General features: G+C 37.9%; 1 protein-coding gene across 1 annotated transcript in view; it reads right to left on the bottom strand.

Annotated features, from left to right (window-relative positions):
* Positions 1-19,810, bottom strand: part of NEK10 (NIMA related kinase 10) — a 105,848-nt gene that overhangs the window by 78,428 nt on the left and 7,610 nt on the right. Inside the window, exons 5-15 of the mRNA XM_089531322.1 lie at positions 19,618-19,716; positions 16,977-17,061; positions 14,816-14,857; positions 12,578-12,656; positions 12,310-12,377; positions 10,852-10,931; positions 9,549-9,635; positions 4,872-5,096; positions 2,772-2,911; positions 1,134-1,195; positions 644-721 (exon numbers count right to left, since the gene is read on the bottom strand). Coding sequence (XP_089387448.1) covers positions 644-721; positions 1,134-1,195; positions 2,772-2,911; positions 4,872-5,096; positions 9,549-9,635; positions 10,852-10,931; positions 12,310-12,377; positions 12,578-12,656; positions 14,816-14,857; positions 16,977-17,061; positions 19,618-19,716 — 1,045 coding nt within the window. The remainder of the gene's footprint in view (positions 1-643; positions 722-1,133; positions 1,196-2,771; positions 2,912-4,871; positions 5,097-9,548; positions 9,636-10,851; positions 10,932-12,309; positions 12,378-12,577; positions 12,657-14,815; positions 14,858-16,976; positions 17,062-19,617; positions 19,717-19,810) is intronic.

The raw sequence follows: 19,810 nt of genomic DNA, 5'->3' as shown, positions 1-19,810 counted from the left end.
AAATCCATGGATGGCAAGCCCATGGATAGGAAGGGCCAACTGTACACCAAATTCCAAATCATTTAAATCTCAGTCATTAAAGCAGAACATGATATGCCACAAAAAATATGTTGGCACCTTGATAGATAATTTTAGAGGCCAAAATCTTAATGATCTGGTATACACTACTTTGCATCAAATCTGTCTCGCTAACTATGCATGTATACCATTTGGAATGTTAAGAAACAATATCACAGAATCATAGAGTTGGAAGAGACCACAAGGACCATCATGTCCAACCCCTGCCATGCAGGAATGTACAATGAAAGCACTTCCAACAGATGGCCACCCAGTCTGTTTAAAAACCTCCAAAGGAGACTCCACCACACTCTGAGGCAGCATATTCCATTGTTAAACAACTTTTACCATCAGAAAGTTCTTCCTAATGTTTAGGGGATTTTCCCCCTGTTGTTTGAATCTATTTAATATTTGAATCCATGATATATTTTAATTTAGTATTTTAGTCTTTCAGTGGAACTTTAACAATAGAACAGTACAAAGGTCACATTAGACTAGAGTAAGAGAATATATAATCATCTTTCTCTTTCAAATGCTATAGGTGTATTCAGTTAAAAGAATTTGTAAGTAAACTAAAAATGATTACCTGCAATAAATTAGCTTTTGCTACATTCCTTTGTTGGCGAGGTAAAATCAGCTTTGCTATTGTATAGACTCCATTCTCCTGAGAAAATACATATTAAAGTGTAAAGAAATAAAGAAGAATCAAATATTAAATAACTACTTACACTTTCTTACATGTTAGTTACAAATTCTGCTAAATTATACCAAGAGAATCTATTAGATCTTGTGTGTAGTGGGATATGTGGTTCTCCAAGGTCTCCTTGGAGGCCAACATGACTCCTCTAACCCCTGACAGTTGTCCATCTCTGGTTTAAAGAATCTTCTCTTTTCTGAAATATCCTACGAAGAAGGTGATATTCTCTTTTTGAAAGTTCAATCAGTCTTTCCCCATCTGAACAATGCTGCCTTTAGCCCCACACTTTCTCTCTAAACATGAGCAGATCAATATCTCTCGGTGCAAACAAATATTATTCATCCATAACTTATCAAGCACACATTAAAAAAATTCTTACCTGAACTACTTGGTGAGCATTGGTATCATTAAGAACCAGTTCGGTAATTGCAGCACAACAAGCTAGAATAAATAATCACAAATATACATCTCAAATTACCCTCATGCAGGAATTGATAATGTAATGTCTACTACATATATGTATTAGCCTAAATTCAATTGGTTGTCCCAACTATTTAGGCCAAGATTTGCAAAATACAGTTAACAAAGCCTCTACTCATTTTTACAAAGTCTCTTCATGCCCACTCAGCCTTTTCTCCCCTCCTTGTCTTCTGTCTAGCTAGAGATTTTTAATATCACAGGTACTGGGCCAATGATGGGGGTGGGTTGGAGAAACACAGGCTTTCAAATGTTAGGTTGCAAAATCATATCTGCAGTAAATAAAACAATAAAAGCTTGAGCTAGGAAAGAATGGGATCCTTCTCCAGCCAATTCTCTGGTATCTATGGCTCGGGACAGATGGGCCCTTTGTGGTGTGGCGGCGGCGCAACTATGGTTAGGGACTGTGCGGCAACCGCACGGTCTCTAACTCTAGCACGTACTGGCAGCGCTGTAATGGCGCCACCCCGTGTACACGGGTGCCGCCATTATGATGTAACGGACACATAGTGTCTCCACGTTGCACTGCACCAGTTACATCATGAGTGCACCACTGGCGCACTCATGACATAACTATGCCAGTGGAGGAAAAACCCGTTTTTTCCGGGTTCTTTTTACTCCGGAGCGGCAGCGTGTAGTTTAGGGGCTGTGCAGTCCCTCCGGAGTAAAAACAGGCACCGACAGGTCGCTGTTTTTTGGCGACCTATACTGAGCCTTCTTGTGTCTGTGTGAAAAAGATAAGGTAAACAGCAGCTGTCTCCAGAAGTTCTTACTAAACATGTAATAGAAGGAAAAGCAGACAAGTCTTCCTCAGCAGGTATTCCTAGCATGCTAATGAAGAAGAAAGAATTGATCTATAAGTTTGGCCACGAAAATGGAAATTATAAAAGAGTGTATGCTTATGCACAGCTTACCTGAACTGATTGTTTCATTTCATATGTACATATGGTTAGTTTTGGATAACTATTTGCTGAAACACATTGAACTGCTCTTCTTTTTTATGGTGCAGGAACCTACAGCTATTTTTCCCATGTTATTTCTGGCTCTAGTACCAAATTTTCTGTTAAAGAAGTAATGCCCAGGAATACATCTGCTTCATTAAATGAAGCTATGTCTGTAATCATGTTTGCTTTTGCAGATTTAAACAGAATTGTCAACTATGCTGCTGGAATATTAGCACAATATACTTCTGGTGTCTACTTAAAAAATGAAAAGGTAACACATACATGTTGGCAGAACAGGCCTGCTTATCAAGGAGTGTTATTCCTTGTAGCTCTCCAAATGCACAGTCAGTTTGAATCCCAGCTTTGTCTCTGTGTAATGTGTGAAACTGCCCTAAATCAGGCAATGGCAACTGATTCATTTTCCCATAACAAACATAGCTCCAGAAAAAAGCACACATCCACATAACTACAAATTTACAGTTTGACTACCAAACTGACTATTTAATCTCTGAAAAAATAATTTCTTTAAACATTGCTTGGACAGAGAATATTGTCCTGTGTGCTAATCTTAATAAAGCAATTTATAACTGATGTACCAGCTTGAAGAGAAAACATATTTTCTTGTATCTCATGAGGACTTAAATCTTCTGAGAAGTGAAACTGTTGGATTCTCCCTGCTGCATTTGCACTAGATAAACTTCCAATGGAAGAACGATCTGAAAATAGATTTCGCTCTCTGAAAAAATTAAAAAAAATAATGCAATCAAAAACACATTTATCTGTTAGCCATTTGGCAACTGAAAGCTGTTTCCTATAAATTACGAGCATAAATGTTCTATACATATTGGAGTATGACAGTAAAAAAATCAAGTTGACAGTTTAGAGTAATAGTTAAAGAAAACTGTAAAACAGGACATCAATAAAACATCTAGCCAGATATTTTTAGATCATTAGTGTTGTGAAAACATGTGTGAATAAATTAATGGTTATTTACTGTTTTAAAGTAAAGAATATGACACAGAACAAGAACTGAATGCTAAATCTTCAATAGAGAGGATTTGTGGAGAGAAGGAAAAATGTGACAAAAGTAGACTTATATATACATACTGTATATACTCATGTGTAAGTCTAGAAATTTAGGTTAAAAAAGTGGCCCAAAAAATCTGAGTCAACCTATCCACGGGTCAATTTAAATAATGTATTTTAATTCATATGTATGTATGTATGTATGTATGTGAAAGGCAAGAGTGCCGTTTGTTATGGAACCAAAGACCCCAATTCTACTCTCTCATCCATCCAGCCTTTAGTATGAGCACAAATAGTTATGCCTGCTGGAATTTTGTAAGTTCTTTGGCGTTGTTTTCCTTTGCTTCATCCTTTACATCCTTCATCAAATGCCCCTAAGTTTTACCCTTGACTTATCCACAGGTCATATCAAAATCCATTATTTTGGACCCAAAACCTGCCCTTCTTATATATGAGGACGTCTTATAGTCAAGTATAAACAGTATATCATAAAAACAAATGTGCAAGAACTGGTTTATACAAAGTAACAGACTCTAATATATTTACTATTAACAGCTATTTTAAAAAAAACACTGCTTGAACATTAAAGGCAGCATTAGGAAGCACATTTAGTTGTGCATTCCATTATATTCTTTTTTAAAAAACAACAGCAACAACAACAACAACAACACTTTTCTACATACTTTTGACAACAGTATATATCAAGATCCCAAATGCACTGATAATTGAGACTTTCCTGACCTCATCCTGCAGCCCCACATACTTCCTAAAACCTACTCCAGAGGGTTTCTCAGTCCTCCAGAGCAGATTTTAAGGTGAACAAGTGGCTTCAAGAAAGGTGGGGGAGGATTGTTGCTAATTATAGCAATTGCAGCAGGTTGCAGAGGGAAAACATCATATCCTGGTCTTTGCTTTTTACATTTTCAAGGATTTGGATGAAATTAGCTCAGACAGAAAACATTTTAAAAAAACCATCATAAAGAACAAGACACTACCAAATATTTAATCTGATATTCTGAGGAAGAGAATTTCCAACTGAATGCCCTAGTTACCAGAATTACAAGAATAGACTATTCAATTGCATGCACAATCAGGACGTAAGGGGTTGTATCCTACGTTAGCTGCGTGTAGTTCCTGCTGAAATCAACAGATGTCATAATATAATCTAAGTCACATGAATATAAATTGAAACAAAGCACAAGCAACAGTGCAGTCCTATATACAGGTATTTCTATTAAGCAGTATGAGGCACTGAATTCACACATAACACATATTGATTCAGTGGTACTCCTTCCCAGTATGTGTGAACTGAACAACAACCTAATTAGCTTGAATCCCACCCACTCTTCTGCTTTAAGACACACTTCCACTGCTATAGCACTGATCTATTGTCCATTAAGGAACACGTAGAACTACAAACTTTGCAAGAAATGCTTTACATTCTTAAGACTTAAAACAACAAATCATACAATAAAACCTTATCACTGGACATCGGTCTTCTGCCTTAATGGGTACCAATTTTCACAAGATGTTGTGCAGATTGATTGCTCTGAGAATGAAATATTTTCAGAAATATATCTGTGACTGAAGTAGATCTATGGAGCTCATTGTTTACAAAATCTGAAAAAGCTTGTGGGTGGCCTCATTACTTACAACTGCAAAAAACTTACCCCTGTAAAATATGAAGGAGTTGCTTAATACCACCCCAAACACGGATTTCAATACTGGTATCAGGATCTTCACAAATCTGGACTAAAATCCAAACTATGCTCCATAGTAGCTTTATGTGATCTGAATGGAGCAAACTGAGCAGGATGGGGACACCTTCATATATTCTGACTTGCTCTTTGACTTGGGATTCTATACAGAGCAGGCGGAGCAACTCTGCTGTCAGCCTGCAAGAAAACCAAGAAATGATTATAGCTAAGTAATTAAACTGTAGTCTTCCTACTAAAGTATATACTCATCTATAAGTCTAAAAATGTGTGCCCAAAATCCCAGGTCGATTTATTTATGGGTCAGTATGGTAATGTGATAGCAGCTCTTTCAGGTTTCCCCATGCAGTTTCTTTCTGTTCTGAGCCAAGCAGATAGAATCCTTGATGATTGATTGATTGATTGATTGATTGATGTTTGTTTAATAGTCCCTCTCCCGTCCGTGCGCTTCACTGTCTCGGGAGTGAAAGCCAAAACACTGAAGCATCATACCGATTGCTGCTTCCCTTTTGCCCCTTGCATACACACACTGAAGGAGCCTCCAAGTTTTACACTTGACCTATCCACGGGTCATATCAAATCCATAATTTTGGCCACAAAACATGCCCTTGACTTATACATGAGGTCGACTTATAGTCGAGTATATACGGTAAATCATCCAGACAAATATCTCCATATATATCCACTGTAACACCTAGAAGCAAGTTATATTGTAAATATGTTTTAAAGTCATGTACCTATGTTATTAGTCAGTTTTCTTCTTCACCCTATTGCTATAAATACCATTTTCATTACTCAGATAAAAACAAAGAAGGATGACTACTTAGCATTACAAGTTCTACAATTAACTATTTAAACTTCTTTTAATAGTCAAATTCATTAAGTCTATGAATAAAAAAAATGGAACACACATTTAGGGTTTAGCATTTTCCTCCCAAATAGTGAAGTAAAAAACTCAAATGCAGATGTAAAGCCAACTGTCAAGAACACTACTTCTTTTCCTGCCTTTATTCAGTTCCAAAGGATGCAAGTGATAAAACATATTCAAGAAATTAAGGTTTGCATCTGCAAATTGAGAATAATGACACAAATGTGTGGTAACCAAGAAAGAAATATTGGTTCAGAAAAGGTATGACTTGTCCTTCTGCAAATAAACTTATATGGTTGTATGATCTTCTGCCTTCTTCTGCCTTGAGATTATAAATGTATGCTCCTGAAGAATCCACACCTTTCTGGAACAACCTAATATATAACAAACTGTGGATATAGCCAAAGTTAACTGATAAACTAAAACATCATATTACAGTTTGATCTTGATTTATGTTAACTAACAACAGCTTTAATAAACAGTGCCTTTGATTGTTATGGGAAACCATAATTAGTTCAAATGCAAAAGTTTTGGGTTTTTTTGTTTGTTTGTTTTCAAATATGAAGTAGGAATGGAGAGGAGGTAGCAGCTTATGTGCCTGAGGTTGCATCTACACTGCAGAATTAGTGCCATTTGACATGACTTTAACTGCCATGGCTCAATGCTACTGAATTCTGGGATTTAGTTTTGTGAGCTATTTAACCTTCTCTGTCAGAGGGCTTTAGTGCCACGACAAACTGTCAAATAGCTTAAGACAATTTGGGTAGCAGAACCTTACATCTCTGAAATACCCTGACCACGTTACTAAAGGTGGATAAATCTATCAGTTCTGGCCAATTTTTTTTTTACTAAAAGGTCCATGCAAAACCTGTATACAGTAAGGCCCTCTGTATTCATGGACTTGCCATCCATGGATTCAAGTATCTACGGACAACAAGCCCACACTGAGAAGGAGGAGGAGAAGGAGGACGTGAAGGAAGCAACAGCGGAGGTGGAGGAGGACGAAGTGGGCCTCTGCCCCACCTCCAGTGAGAGCAGTAAGGTGGGCTTCAGGCAGCTGGGACGATACTGGCTCAGCCAGCCAGCCAGGCTAGAGGGAGGGAGGGAGGAATTATGAGGGGGCAGTGAAGGTCTGTTGCCCCCAATGGTGGCACAGTCACATGGCTGCGCCAACACTGGGGACAATGGAATTCAATCAATTGTGGATTTTGATATCTGTATGTGGGTGGGTGGGGGGTCCAGAATGGATCCCTCCCGGATAATGAAGGTTGGCTGTACGTTTTCATAGGCATATTAATGCAGGTATTTTTGTCTATATTTCCAATGTATGTACTTCTCCAAATGCATAGATCTGGAAAAAATGTATACAAATATGCCTACATTTTGTATGTTTCTTTTGATGGTATTTTTATATACATTTGGGGGGAAAGAGGAATTGCATAGCAAAATTCAGAAAAGCATGAAAGCTAAAGGACAACTGTGTTCCAAATCATATATTGATGTAGGAAGTGCAAAGCAGGCTGGCTTGTGCTAAAATGAGAGGTTGGACTTAGCATGAAAGGTCATTCTTGGATGGCTACAAGAGCAATCCATGACATATGGGTTTCTCTCCACATGCCAGCAGCTCCAGGTAGGAGTTTAAAATTCTTTTCAGTTAGGAACACTGCCTTCCTTTTCCTTCAGTTTTATTATATAGCTTTGTTCATCAGGGTAGATACTTAGACAGAGAAGCTTGAAAAATATAAAGGGTTCTGTTGCTGTTTTTTTGCGGCCACAGGGACGGATGCTCTTTAAAGATCCAAGATGACCACTCACTGTCAGTCCAACTTCTCATTCTCTGGATGATTTGAAGGAACAATCCACAACATATGGGATGTACTCAAACCCTATAACCCTCATGGATGGGTCTGGTTGCTATTATTCTTCAGCCTGAATAACTGTATAGCCAAAATATGAGGGAAACTAAAATAAGAACTGCATACCCAAAAGCAGTCTGTGCAGATTTATACCTATCTTATGTTATATCTATCTTATAATGTCTTATGAACACTGATGGTTGCTTTCAACTCACAGCTTCACATGTTTATTTCAATCAAGATGTTACTTGAAAGGCTGTTGATTTTGCCATTTATCTTGCGGGATGTCCGATTCAGCTTGCAATGACTTCCTTGATTTAGTCTATTCATTTGTAACAAAATCTTACTCTTTTCTTCCTGCCTTTGACCTTACCAAGCATTATTGCCTTTTTTTTTAGTGAGTCATGTGTTTCCATGATATGTCCAAAGTATGACAGTTTTAGGACCAGGAGAGATGGCCTTTTAAAGTTGCTGTCCGGGTGGCTTGGAAACACAGCATGTATATGCCGCATGCTCCCACGCCGCCCTTAAGCCATCCATAAGTAAGGTGGCCGCCCAGATGTGGGCGGTTTCAAGGTGCTCCGGCAGCATGGCATTTGTACAAAAAAGAATCTGCCACTCATTTTTTGGCTGGCTTCAAGGTGTACTGGGGCCGCAGTATGTGTTCGTTGCAGCTCCAATCTGTCTTTGGAATGGGCGGCTTCAAGCTGCCCCTTCCACCTGTCTGTTTCGCCCCTTCATTTAGTCATCTTGGCTTCTTGGGAGAGTTCAGGCTTGATTTGCTCTAGGACCCACTTATTTGTCTTTTTAGCAGTCCTCAGAATCCATGGATCTCTCCTCCAGAACCACATTTCAAAAAAAAAAAAAAAAAAATGGGGTCTCTTCTTATCAGCTTTCTTCACTGTACAGCTTTTGCAAGCAAACATAAAACTGGAATTACAATGGCATGGACCTCCTGATTTTGCTTTTCAATTATATATCCTTGCACTTTAGAATTTTGTCTAGTTCCTTCATAGTTGCCCTTCCATGTCTTAGTCTTCTTTTGATTTCTTGACTGCACTATCCATTCTGATTAATGACTGAGCCAAGGTATAGAAAATCTTGAACATAACAAGGTCATAATAATCTACTTTGAAATTATGCATATCTTCTGTAGTCATTATTTTTTCTCTTAATGTTCAACTGTAAACTTCCCTTTGTACTTTCTGCCTTGACTTTCCTCATTAAGTGTTCCAAGTCTATTATTTTCTAGTAATATGGTGTCATCTGCATACCTTAGATTGTTGATATTCCTTTCTCCAATTTTATGCCTCCTTCTTCCTGATCTAATCCTGCTCGATGTTCAGCATACAAGCTAAATAGATAGGATGATAAAATGCAGTCTTGCCTGATCTCCTTGCCAACTGGAAGCCATTCTGTTTTCCCATATTCTGTCCTAACAGTAGCTTTATCTTTTACACAATGAAAGACTTTGCTATAATCTACAAAGCACAGGGTGATTTTATTCTGAAATTCTGTGGTGCACTCCATTATCCAACAGCTTGTAATATGATCCCTAGTGCCTCTTCCATGTTCCCTTTCTAGGGATTAGATGTATATTGAGCATTTCCAATATGTGGGCCATTGTTTTCCATATTTGTTGGTAGATTCTCACTGTTTCCTTATAACTGCTCTTACCCTAGTGTAAGTCACCAACGGACGCCTAGTGTATATCTCCATAAAACATGTATGCTGTTTGCTTAAAATGTTAGACTCAGAAATGGATTTACCTCTGAAGTATATTTCTGTTTCAGAAACTGAACCACCTGTTTCAGAAAGAGAAAGTGAATGGCTGAATAGCTGACATGAGCACCTACTAAATGGCTGTTAATTCTCAACATATAAAATGTAAAATGATAAGTATTCTACCTTTTAGAGAGTAAGTCATATTCATGCAATATCACCAGCAAATTCTCCACCACATTGAGCTCACTTATTTTTTCTCTGCATTCAGGACTAAAATGAAAACATAATATGCATTAGTTTTGAAAACTGTGCAGGACTACTGTATCTTCCAAAGCATTTCTTTGAATGTACGTTCCCTAAAGTCACACAACTGTATAGAAGTGTAATTTACCCTTTGTCATAATTAAATGATGTAAGTTTCAACTATAAACGTTTTAAATCAAACAATACAAATGGCTTTGCTCTATTTCCTGAGTTGACAGTACATGCACTTGGTAAACTGCCAGGAGAAATATGTTGTATAACACTAGTGCAGCTGTCCTAGAAATGAACTTGTCATTCAAACACAGTGAACCCCTAGTACAGTTATAAGGAGACTGTGGCCTGTTACAGACTGCCAAAATAAAGCTGCTTCGGGTCTCTTTGGAGGTATGCTATTTAAATGATGCATGGGTCCTAAGAGTCCAGAGGTCGCGCCAAAGCCACACTCTATTCCTAAGCACTGGAATGCAGCTTTGGTGCAGCTTCTGGATTCTTAGGATGCATGCATCATTTAAATAGAATACCTCCAAAGAGACCCGAAGCAGCTTTATTTTGGCAGTCTGTAACAGGCCTGTATGTCCTTCCTAAGGTCCAGACTTTAAATCCATTGTATTTTAAAAGGCTATTTTTTTAAAAAAAAAAAAAAACTGTGTTCAATACACATTGCAGAAATAATCCAGTTGTAACTCCTTTAACTGCCCTGGCTCAGTGCTAGTGAATCTTGGGAACTGTAGTTTATTGTGGCACCAGAGCTCTCTGACACAGAAGGCTAAAAGTCTCACAAAACTACAGTCCCCAGAATTCCCTAGCATTGAGCCAATGTAGTTGAAGCAGTCTCAAACTATCATTTCCGCAATGTGTTTTGGACCTATAGGAGACTATAAAAATCCAGCATTAATTCACTCTCCCAGGGAAAGGCAATGGCAAACCTCCTTTATTATTATTATTATTATTATTATTATTAACCTTTATTTATAAAGCGCTGTTAATTTACACAGCGCTGTACATACAATCTTTTTAATTGGACGGTTCCCCGCCCTCAGCTCTCTTTAGGGTCGCCATAAGTCAGGAAGACTTGAAGGCACAGAACAACAACATACCTTCATATTTTTTATGATAACAAGACTATAATTTGATTATCAATCACAAATTGCACTCCTGTTAAATACACATTGCCCATCTTCCCAATCAAAGACAAATTAAAGATCATCACATTGAATCTTACCTTTCAGCCAAGCTCGTAAGAGCAAGCAGTGCACCCAGCAGTACATTATTTTCTCTTGCTCCGAGTAAGTTGATTAAAGTCTGAAAAATAATTATTGAAAAGATAAAATAAAGTTATTGCTTAACAACTTCCGTAGACACATAGCTGTTTTTAAAATGGAAATTCAGCAGACTTTTATATTAAATAAAATATATTAAATAGTGTCTTTACTCTGAGATAAAGAGCCTTAACCCTAGAGTAATTCAACCCTGGTTTTGCCACAGAGTTTCTAGGAATCTCTGCAGCAAAACGAGACCATTCAGATGCCCACCCTGCTCCTCATCTTGTTGGCCACTGCTCTGCCTGAGAACCCACTCCTCACCTCAGTCACTGTGTCTGACATGGAAATGGTGCCTGGCCACATGGGTGCAGCCAGGCGCCCCATTTCCATATCAAACATGGCAACTGGGGGGCTTCTTAATCAGAGCAATGGTGTGGCAAGGTAAGGAACGCATGCCAGTCCCATGTGTTTGAGGATAGGTGTGTGAACACCCACCTGTCCCTGCACTGACCCAGGAACCAACCTGGGTGAGAATTGAGATTAGGAAAGCATGGGCTTGGCCTATGTTTTCATGGCCTATCTGCTCAGGCCCCCTGTCAACAAAAATGCTTAAATGATCTAACCCTCCCCAAAACCTGCTATTTAAAAATGTGCAGTCAAATCCTTTTAAGTACTATTGCTGCCCCATTTTCATACAGGACATATAAGTAATATAAGGGCAAGAACTTGTTTCCCTGAAAGATGAGCAACAATGAAACAATTCACATAAGTGATATTCACTCTACAGAACCAGTTCACACTTAACAAGCAGCAGTATGGGACACACCCCCCCCGCCATCCCCAACTTCTTTTCATGTCACCCTATGATTGTTTAGCTATAGTAAGCTTGAGACTGTTTAACTGTGCAGTAACTGTGCAGCTTCTTTCCATCTAAATTCTCCCAGCTCAAACACAATAAGTAAATACGAACTACACAAACAGCCCTACCTATACATACACATACTAGTCTGAAACAGCATTAGAAAAAGCCACAGAAAATGTTTCTCAACCTCTGATAGATCAGTATACATCAAACATAACTTCTGCAGTTTTGACACCACTTTAATTGTCATGGCTCAATGCTATGCAATTCTGGGAACTATAGTTTGTTATGGCATCAGAGCTTTCTGACAGAGAAGGTTAAATGTCTCCCAGAATTCCATAGCATTAAGCCATGGTAGTTAAACTGTATTATTTCTACAGTACAGATGCACAGATAACTTATCAATTAACTGATTCATTACTTCTGAATCTAATCAGAATTTTAAAAGTACAGCCATATTCACATGTGGGATAATTCTACTATATTTAAAAATAATTTTGGAAAACCCAGAACAGACCTACAGAAGCTGATTAATGAACAGATGTAGGTTACTTACTTTATGTGCTCCACTGGCTATAACCCATTCTCTTTGAACTTTAATAGCTGATAGTTTTTGAAAAATATCTGTAGAATGAAGAAAATTGTGTAAGTTGCAAAGGTGTTATTTTTACTAGCTAAGGGGAAAAAATCCAAAACATAGGTATAATTCTTAAAATAGCAAATTGTGTTCTCATATTAGCAGTTTTTGTCATTATTAAAAATCAATACTGCAAAATAAACAAAGGTTAGCTTAGAAAGGTGTTAGTCTTGAGATTCAAACTTACATGTCATGTTGACCAATTTGTCTATATTATGCTGTTGCTCTCCATAGCCAAGATAGTCATTTGCTACTGCATCCATATACTTTAGGTGAGAAAACATTGAAAATATGTTATTACACCAAAAAGGTATAGAATGCTAAATTTAAAAAATACACTTGTGTCAGCAGTAGATGGCAGACTTGCTTCACAAATACTACAAGTTCTTTTTACAAAACACAAACTTAAACTCATGATATTATGAAAGCACATTGAAATTGCTATAAAAGGACTTCTGCAAGGAACTGTGGAATATAAGATTCTGTATCCAACATTTTTCTAATGAGAAAAAAGTACAAAACATAAGTGTTGTATTCAAAGGTCCCTACTGAGTCCTTGTCATCTTCATCTGAGGTTGGGGAAAAACCTGTCAGGAACCTCAAAAGTTGCTGTTTATCAACATAAATATCAATAAACTGTGTGGACCAAAGCTCAGACTTGTTACAAGGCAGTTTGCCAGGCTGAACATGCTTCTAGGGATGGTTACCCTGTCCTTCTGCTTCAGCTATTATTATTTAAAAAACGAGAAACTGTTATTGATAATTTAAAAAGCTACTAGAAACAATTTTAACTTCTCCAACATACAGCCACACAATACTAGCAGTAGTAAAAAGAAGCTAATAATTTATCTAAACTGATCAATGCCAATGAATGGTTAGAGAAACTTCTGAATTGCTTCAACTGGCAGTGTTAGAATAATTATTTCCCACATTCATTAAGTGCATAGCCTGTGAACAGTTGGTGAAATTGTTGCTGCTGGTGGAAGCAGGATCAACAATTTCCCTAACTATTCATAGGTTATGCGTTTAATACTGTTCAGATATGATTACTAGCATCCTCTTAGCCTTTACTAAAATTGTAGAGCCCTATTTCTGTACTAGAAAAAGTATAAATGTAATAGTAGGTTGATATCTTTTATGCAGAAATTGGAAACACTGGTCCTTTAGATGCTGCTACACTATAAATCCAATTACTCCTGAAAACTGGACATGATGACTAGGTTTGTCAGAATTTGGAGTTCAACAACATCTAGAGAACTGCTGTTTTACTACCTCTGCTTTAACATGACCAAGACTAAAATAATCACAAAATAGTGAATTCACCAAAATGGATGTGGGAGATAATTATTCTAACTTAAATAATTGCTATTAGGATGTGAGAAAACAAAACAAATGCAGGATTCTTTATGCTCAATCATATATTTTTCTTTCCTTTCCACTCCTCCTTTTTTGTTCGTTTAATGTCTAGCCTGAAGAAGAGTACAGTGGACCCTTGTAATACACTGGGGTTTGGTTCCAAAATCCCCCGTGTATAAAAAAAATCTGTGTATGCTCAAGTCCCATTAAATATAATGACATAGCAAAATGGTGTCCCTTATTAAAAATAGAAAATCAAGGTTTCATATTTGAAATTTATACTTTTTTTGAACATTTTCAAACCGTGTATGCTTGAATCCGTGTATAAAAAAATCTGTGTATAAGAAGGGCCAACTGTACTGATGTACTCAAAAGCTTGCTTGCTGTATCTTTCTGTTGGTCCTCATAAAGGTAGCATGTTTATTATACACATGAACAAAATACACAATATTTATTCAATGACAGAAAAAAATCACAGAATACAGCAAAAGTGTGTTAACTGTTCCTTGTTGTGTGCTTTCAAGTTGTTTGTGACTTAGGTGAAAATTTCCAACTTAGGTGAAAAGGTGAACCTATCATGGAGTTCTCTTGGCAAGATTTGTTCAGAGGTGGTTTGCCTTTGCCCCCCTTGAGTGGGATTTGAACCTTGATCTCCAGAGTTTTAGTCAAATGCTCAAACCACTACACCACACTGGCTCTCTGTTTCTACTATATATTTCAATTTTATTTTATTTTTGTCCAACAGACATCAACTGTAAAGAACAAGCCAGATGGCCCACCCAGCAGGTCAGAGTTCTGCTTTGTCAACAAGAGAGATGCCCTTTTTCCCCACAGCAAGTCACATAAGAGTTTAATCAAATTACAAAGGACTGTAACTGCTACAATTCAGCAGAACTGTAGGAAGCACAATTTTGTGCTTCCTTGGAAACAGAAAACACCATATGTGTTTACACTAGTTCATACAACTTTCTTTTCAAAAACAATAACAACCTGCTTTATTGTAACTTTTGACCTTTATAAATTGCAAGTTAATGTGCAACAAAACATGAGGCAGGAAAGGGACCTTTACCTGTGCCAAGCTGTCAATACCTCCCAGGTTGTAGAGAGCCTCCTATTTGAAAGAAAACAAATTAAACAAAACAAGTAGTATGCTGAAGTTCCAAATGACATAGACATCTTAGCACTTAATGATGATTCACTCTCAGTTCACCAATGGTACAATCCTAAACTCATAATGTGGATATCAGAAAAAGCTGGATCAGTTAGACTTCAGAAATGTGGCTGCAGGCAAAATTCTTAGCTATCACAGTTTTTTCTAGATGAACTGGCTGCTTTTCACCTGCATACTACTGAAATTCGTTCCACCATGCTCAAAGAAAGTCTAAATTTGGTATCTCATTTGGGCTACCATTGTGCTGAAAAAGCATTGGATATTTTTGGCTACGGGCATGAACCCTTCCCTGCTTCACTTTATTTTGGCCCTTCCGTATTTGCAATTTAGCAGTACTTCTTGATGCTCACAGCAGTTTCGAAAATAAAAAGGGAAGCCTCTGTGCAAATGCTCATTTAAAGATTGAGAACTCTGCTGAGTCAGAGGTGTTCACCACCCTTCACTGGCCATTTTGTACCAACAAAATTGCAATCTGCAGTTGGAAAGACCTGATGACCTTATGCAGCCCTTTGAAAATTTAAGACAAGGGCCATATTTGCATCTTTCTGGATCCTGTTACATTTTGTTCTTTTCCCACAACTGTGTAACTATGCCATATACCTGAGTATTTATTATCACTCTGTACTCCATTTGAAGAACTGGGTTTACATCCACAAAAGGTCATGTGAAATATTTCTTTTTTTAAATATTTCATTCAATATTTTCCCCTCCCCCTTCCTTCCTCCTTTTTAATCTAAACTAAATTTATACTAATAATATAATTAATCATGCCTCACGTCATAGACTGTGCAGCATCAATGAATCATTTCAGCTGATGTCATCTGCATGGGTCTGTATAGACAGGCCAAAATAAAGCTGCTTTGGGACACTTTGGAGGTATGCTGTTTAAATGAGGTATGTGTCCTAAGAGGCTAGAAGCCACACCAAAGCTACACTCCAGTCCTATGGACTGGACCATAGCTTTGGCACAGCTTCTGTCCTTTTAAGATGCATGCATCATTTATTCAACATACCTCCAAAGTGACCTGAAGCAGCTTTATTTTGGCCTGTCTGTACAGGCCCAATGATTCACTGCCATTATTCTTTTTTGTTACACAACAGCCCTACAAGGCGGCAGGTGTTACAACTACATTATTGGCTCACCACCAGTTTAACAAGGGTTAAAACAATTGCACAGTTAATCAGAATTTGAGCTGAATGACTAGAAGTTACAAGAGGTGGAACAACCATTCAGTCCTGGTAAAAGGGAGCTATAAACAAAAGCCTGCCAAGAATTCCTTTGTCTCTATCCCAGTCTTTGTTCTGCATTGGTCTTTGCTTAGCCAGGCAGTGAAGACTTTGGCAAATGCTGAGTCTCCACCTAGCCCATGGAGACCACAAAATCACTCTTGTATATGTAAGCAGATTAGAGAGCAGTTAGCTATGCAAAAGGATTACAATTATTTTCATAGCTTGGCCAGTGGTGCAAATGAGACACTCTAAATCAATCTCTTTTTCAACTTTAGACTTGCACCTGAAATAGTGCCATGATCACGATTCTGGCAGCCTTTGTAGTGCAGTATTTCTTGTTTAGAAGTTGTATTTTTCCTATCTTCTCAACTCACCAATTCTTGACTGTCTGGATATGTATGACTAGAATCCTCCGTTACAGAAGAAAGGGTTCAGGATAGTTACTCCACCTTCTAGGAGAGAGGAGTAGGGACAGACACTCAAGCCAGATAGCCTCCCTAGTCACCTTAGGATGGGGAGGACCATTCATTGGGTAGAGGTGATACCATGAAAGGGTTTGTGGAACCAGTGGTGAAAACACTTCTGAATTCATCTCTCTCTTTCTCACTAAAAGATAAGAGAAAGGACTGAGGATACTCTCCATTCTGTAGTGTTAAGCCAATTAGAAGGGTAGAGTGTAATTAGTGAATGACATTTTACTAGCTTATTCTGAAATAGTGCACTTCTATTCAACTAGTGAGCGTAGTGTCTTAATTGTTTACACATATTCCAGAAGAAACTGCTACATTCTGATTTTATTTTTCAACAGGACAACCACAGAAAAACCAACCTGATAGCATGAATCTCTCATTAACAATCTGACACAAATTAAAACTCTCAGAAAATGGATAGATGAAGCTCGGTTAGCCCATTCCCTGCAAATAAGAAGATAAAAATAGCATGCTATTAACTCTCTGTTGGTCAATTCCAGTTGAACAACTCCACCTAACAAACAATAGTTAGAAGTGCTTTTTAACAGTATTCAAACGAGAATACACCAAATAAAACATACAACTTTCTAATGATACATCCCACCAATTTCAATACAAATCTAACCCATATAACTTTCTTTGAACTGCACTGAATCTTTAACCAAAACTGCTTTACTGCCTGGAACAGCATTTCCTAACTTGTAGTCATCCAACTGTGTTGAACTATAATTCTCATAATAAAACTGGTTGTTGTACTCCAGAACATCTAAAGGGTATTAAACTATGAATGCTGCTGTAGCACTTTTAGACACTTTCCTATACAAAATTATACTTTGAGATTTCATACCAATATAACATGAAAACAAAAAGAAGACAGTCCACAAAACTTGTCAACTGTATATTCAGACAGATCTTTCATTAATGTATTTTTACATCTCGCAAAGTGTACTGAACCACTTTCTCTTTACTATGGATTCCTCGGGGTGTATGGTAAAAGATCCACATACATACAATGCAAAACATTTGTTTACATTTTCACCATTCCTTCCCAGAAACAGATATGGTTGATTACCGTGAAGTTCAATTCCACACTGGGAATCAAGCCAATGGCTAAAAATAATTTGATAAAAATAAAAAGCTATGCTACAGTGGATGTAAGTAGGCTCCCAAGGCCCAGGTTATTTTGGGTAATCTCTCTGGACCAAAATTTTACCAGACCCAATGGCTGTTTTCCAGGTTCCCACCACAGCTGCCCTTCACTCATATATAAAATAAAATAAAAAAATAAAAAAGATGATTTTAAGGGTTTGATTTCAGACATGTAGAGTAAAAGAGAGATTTCAACCATTTTATTTCACAACTGATTACAATAAATGTTAACTTCATTTAACTATAAACCATAACATGATGTCTACTGTACATCCCCTAGAGAATCAAGTAAATTTTTTACAAGTTGATTAAAAAATCCTACCATAATTAGATTTAGTCACACATGGTGAAATAATTAACTGAAGTCCCATTCATTTCAACGCATCTTTTCCAAGTATGACTAAGGACCTAACCCCATATATTTATACGTTGACATTTTACCTTTTTAGCAACAAGAACTGACATTTTTGGAAGCAATATGAAAACCATGCCTTAGTATTTTCAGAAATGTAACATGGCTTATCTGGCATGGACATAATGTTGCCCATGGGTCTCATGGAGCCCTGAACCCCATTTTTGTGGTTCCTGAAGCACAATTTGGGGACTACCTTTGCCACCAAATCATACAGAAATCTCCACAAACAAGAGAAAATGTGCAAAAGTACCCCCACCTCCACAAACATCCTAGAATCCTGTATCTTCTCAATTTCCTGTATTTACAGATGCAGTCCCTTTCAAAACAGTAACAACACAATATCATTTCCTGTCACCATTTTGAGAAGGATTGGAGAAGAAAATGGCAGTACTAGGGCTTTTTGTGGAGGGAGTATGTGGCCTGTGTTGTGGTCTATGAGAAAACAGACCCCCCACACATTTGCCCACCCATTTCGATATGTAAATAAAGTGAGTGCAGCATTTACACAGATGAAATCTAACCTTTTAGATACTGTTAAAAAACACTGTTGGATTGGAAAGAGTACTGTATTATTAGTAGTTTTTAATGAACTTTAAAAGTACTGTATTAAAAGGCCTGTTACAAACTGAGAGGTATACTGTATGTATTCAACTATATAAATTGTGGGCAGGATTTGGAGCCAAAATTAGGGATTTCAATAGGACCTGTGGTTAAGTCGAGGGTAAAATGTAGGGTCTCAGCACCCTTCAGCAGCTGGGGATGAGGATGGAGGGCAAGCACTCACCCCTCTAGCCTCTCCCCAGTCTGGCTGTCTCCTGAGAGGACAGCTGGGCTGCGGAGGGGGAGAAAGGGTGCTGAGACCCTAAGTTTTACCCTTGACTTAGCCATGGGTCATAACGAAATCTCTAATTTTGGCCCCAAAATCTGCCCTCAACTTATCCCAAGGGGCAGCTAAGCTGGGGATGAGGCTTGGATGGCAAGCACTTGCCCTCCATATTCCTTACCACCCTGGCTGTCTCCTGTGGCGCAGCCAGGCTGGGGACGAGACTTGAGTGACGAGCGGTTGCCTTTCATCTTCCTTCACCCTCTGGCTGTCTCCCATAGGGCAGCCAGGCTGGGGACAAAGCTGGGGGGGGGCGTATTAGTGCTTGCAGAAACACTTCTGTATTTCACAAATACTTTCGTCCTCCTCCTCCTCAGTCCGGCTGTCCCTTCAGGAGACTGCTGGGCTGGGGAAATTTCCGTACTTACCTATGTATAAGTCAACCTGGATTTTTGGGCTCAATTTTTCTGTAAAACTTTTTCAACTTATACATGAGTATATATGTTAGTTTTTTTTTTTTTTTTGGGGGGGGGGGGTTGCTGCTTTTTGGTTCCAATATTGAAAGAAAGGAAGGCTATAAAGGAAGCAAACAAACAAAGCTCATGTTTCTTACCTGCAAATAAGACGGTTCCTGACCAAAGCTGTGAAGATCTCTTGAAACAACTCATGCTGGGGATGTTGGCTAAAATTTCTTTCATTCTTGTAATTCATACTAAAAAAGCAAACACAGTACTGTATTTCACAAATATTTCTGTTTACAAAGATGGAACAGTAGAGACTTTTGCTCATAAAGAAAAGAAATATAT

The sequence above is a fragment of the Sceloporus occidentalis genome, unplaced genomic scaffold (assembly GCF_023333645.1).
Source record: "Sceloporus occidentalis isolate IW3139 unplaced genomic scaffold, rSceOcc1.0.p SCAF_7, whole genome shotgun sequence".
NCBI classification, from domain to species: Eukaryota; Metazoa; Chordata; class Lepidosauria; order Squamata; family Phrynosomatidae; genus Sceloporus; species Sceloporus occidentalis.
This window is presented reverse-complemented; position numbering and strand designations above follow the sequence as displayed.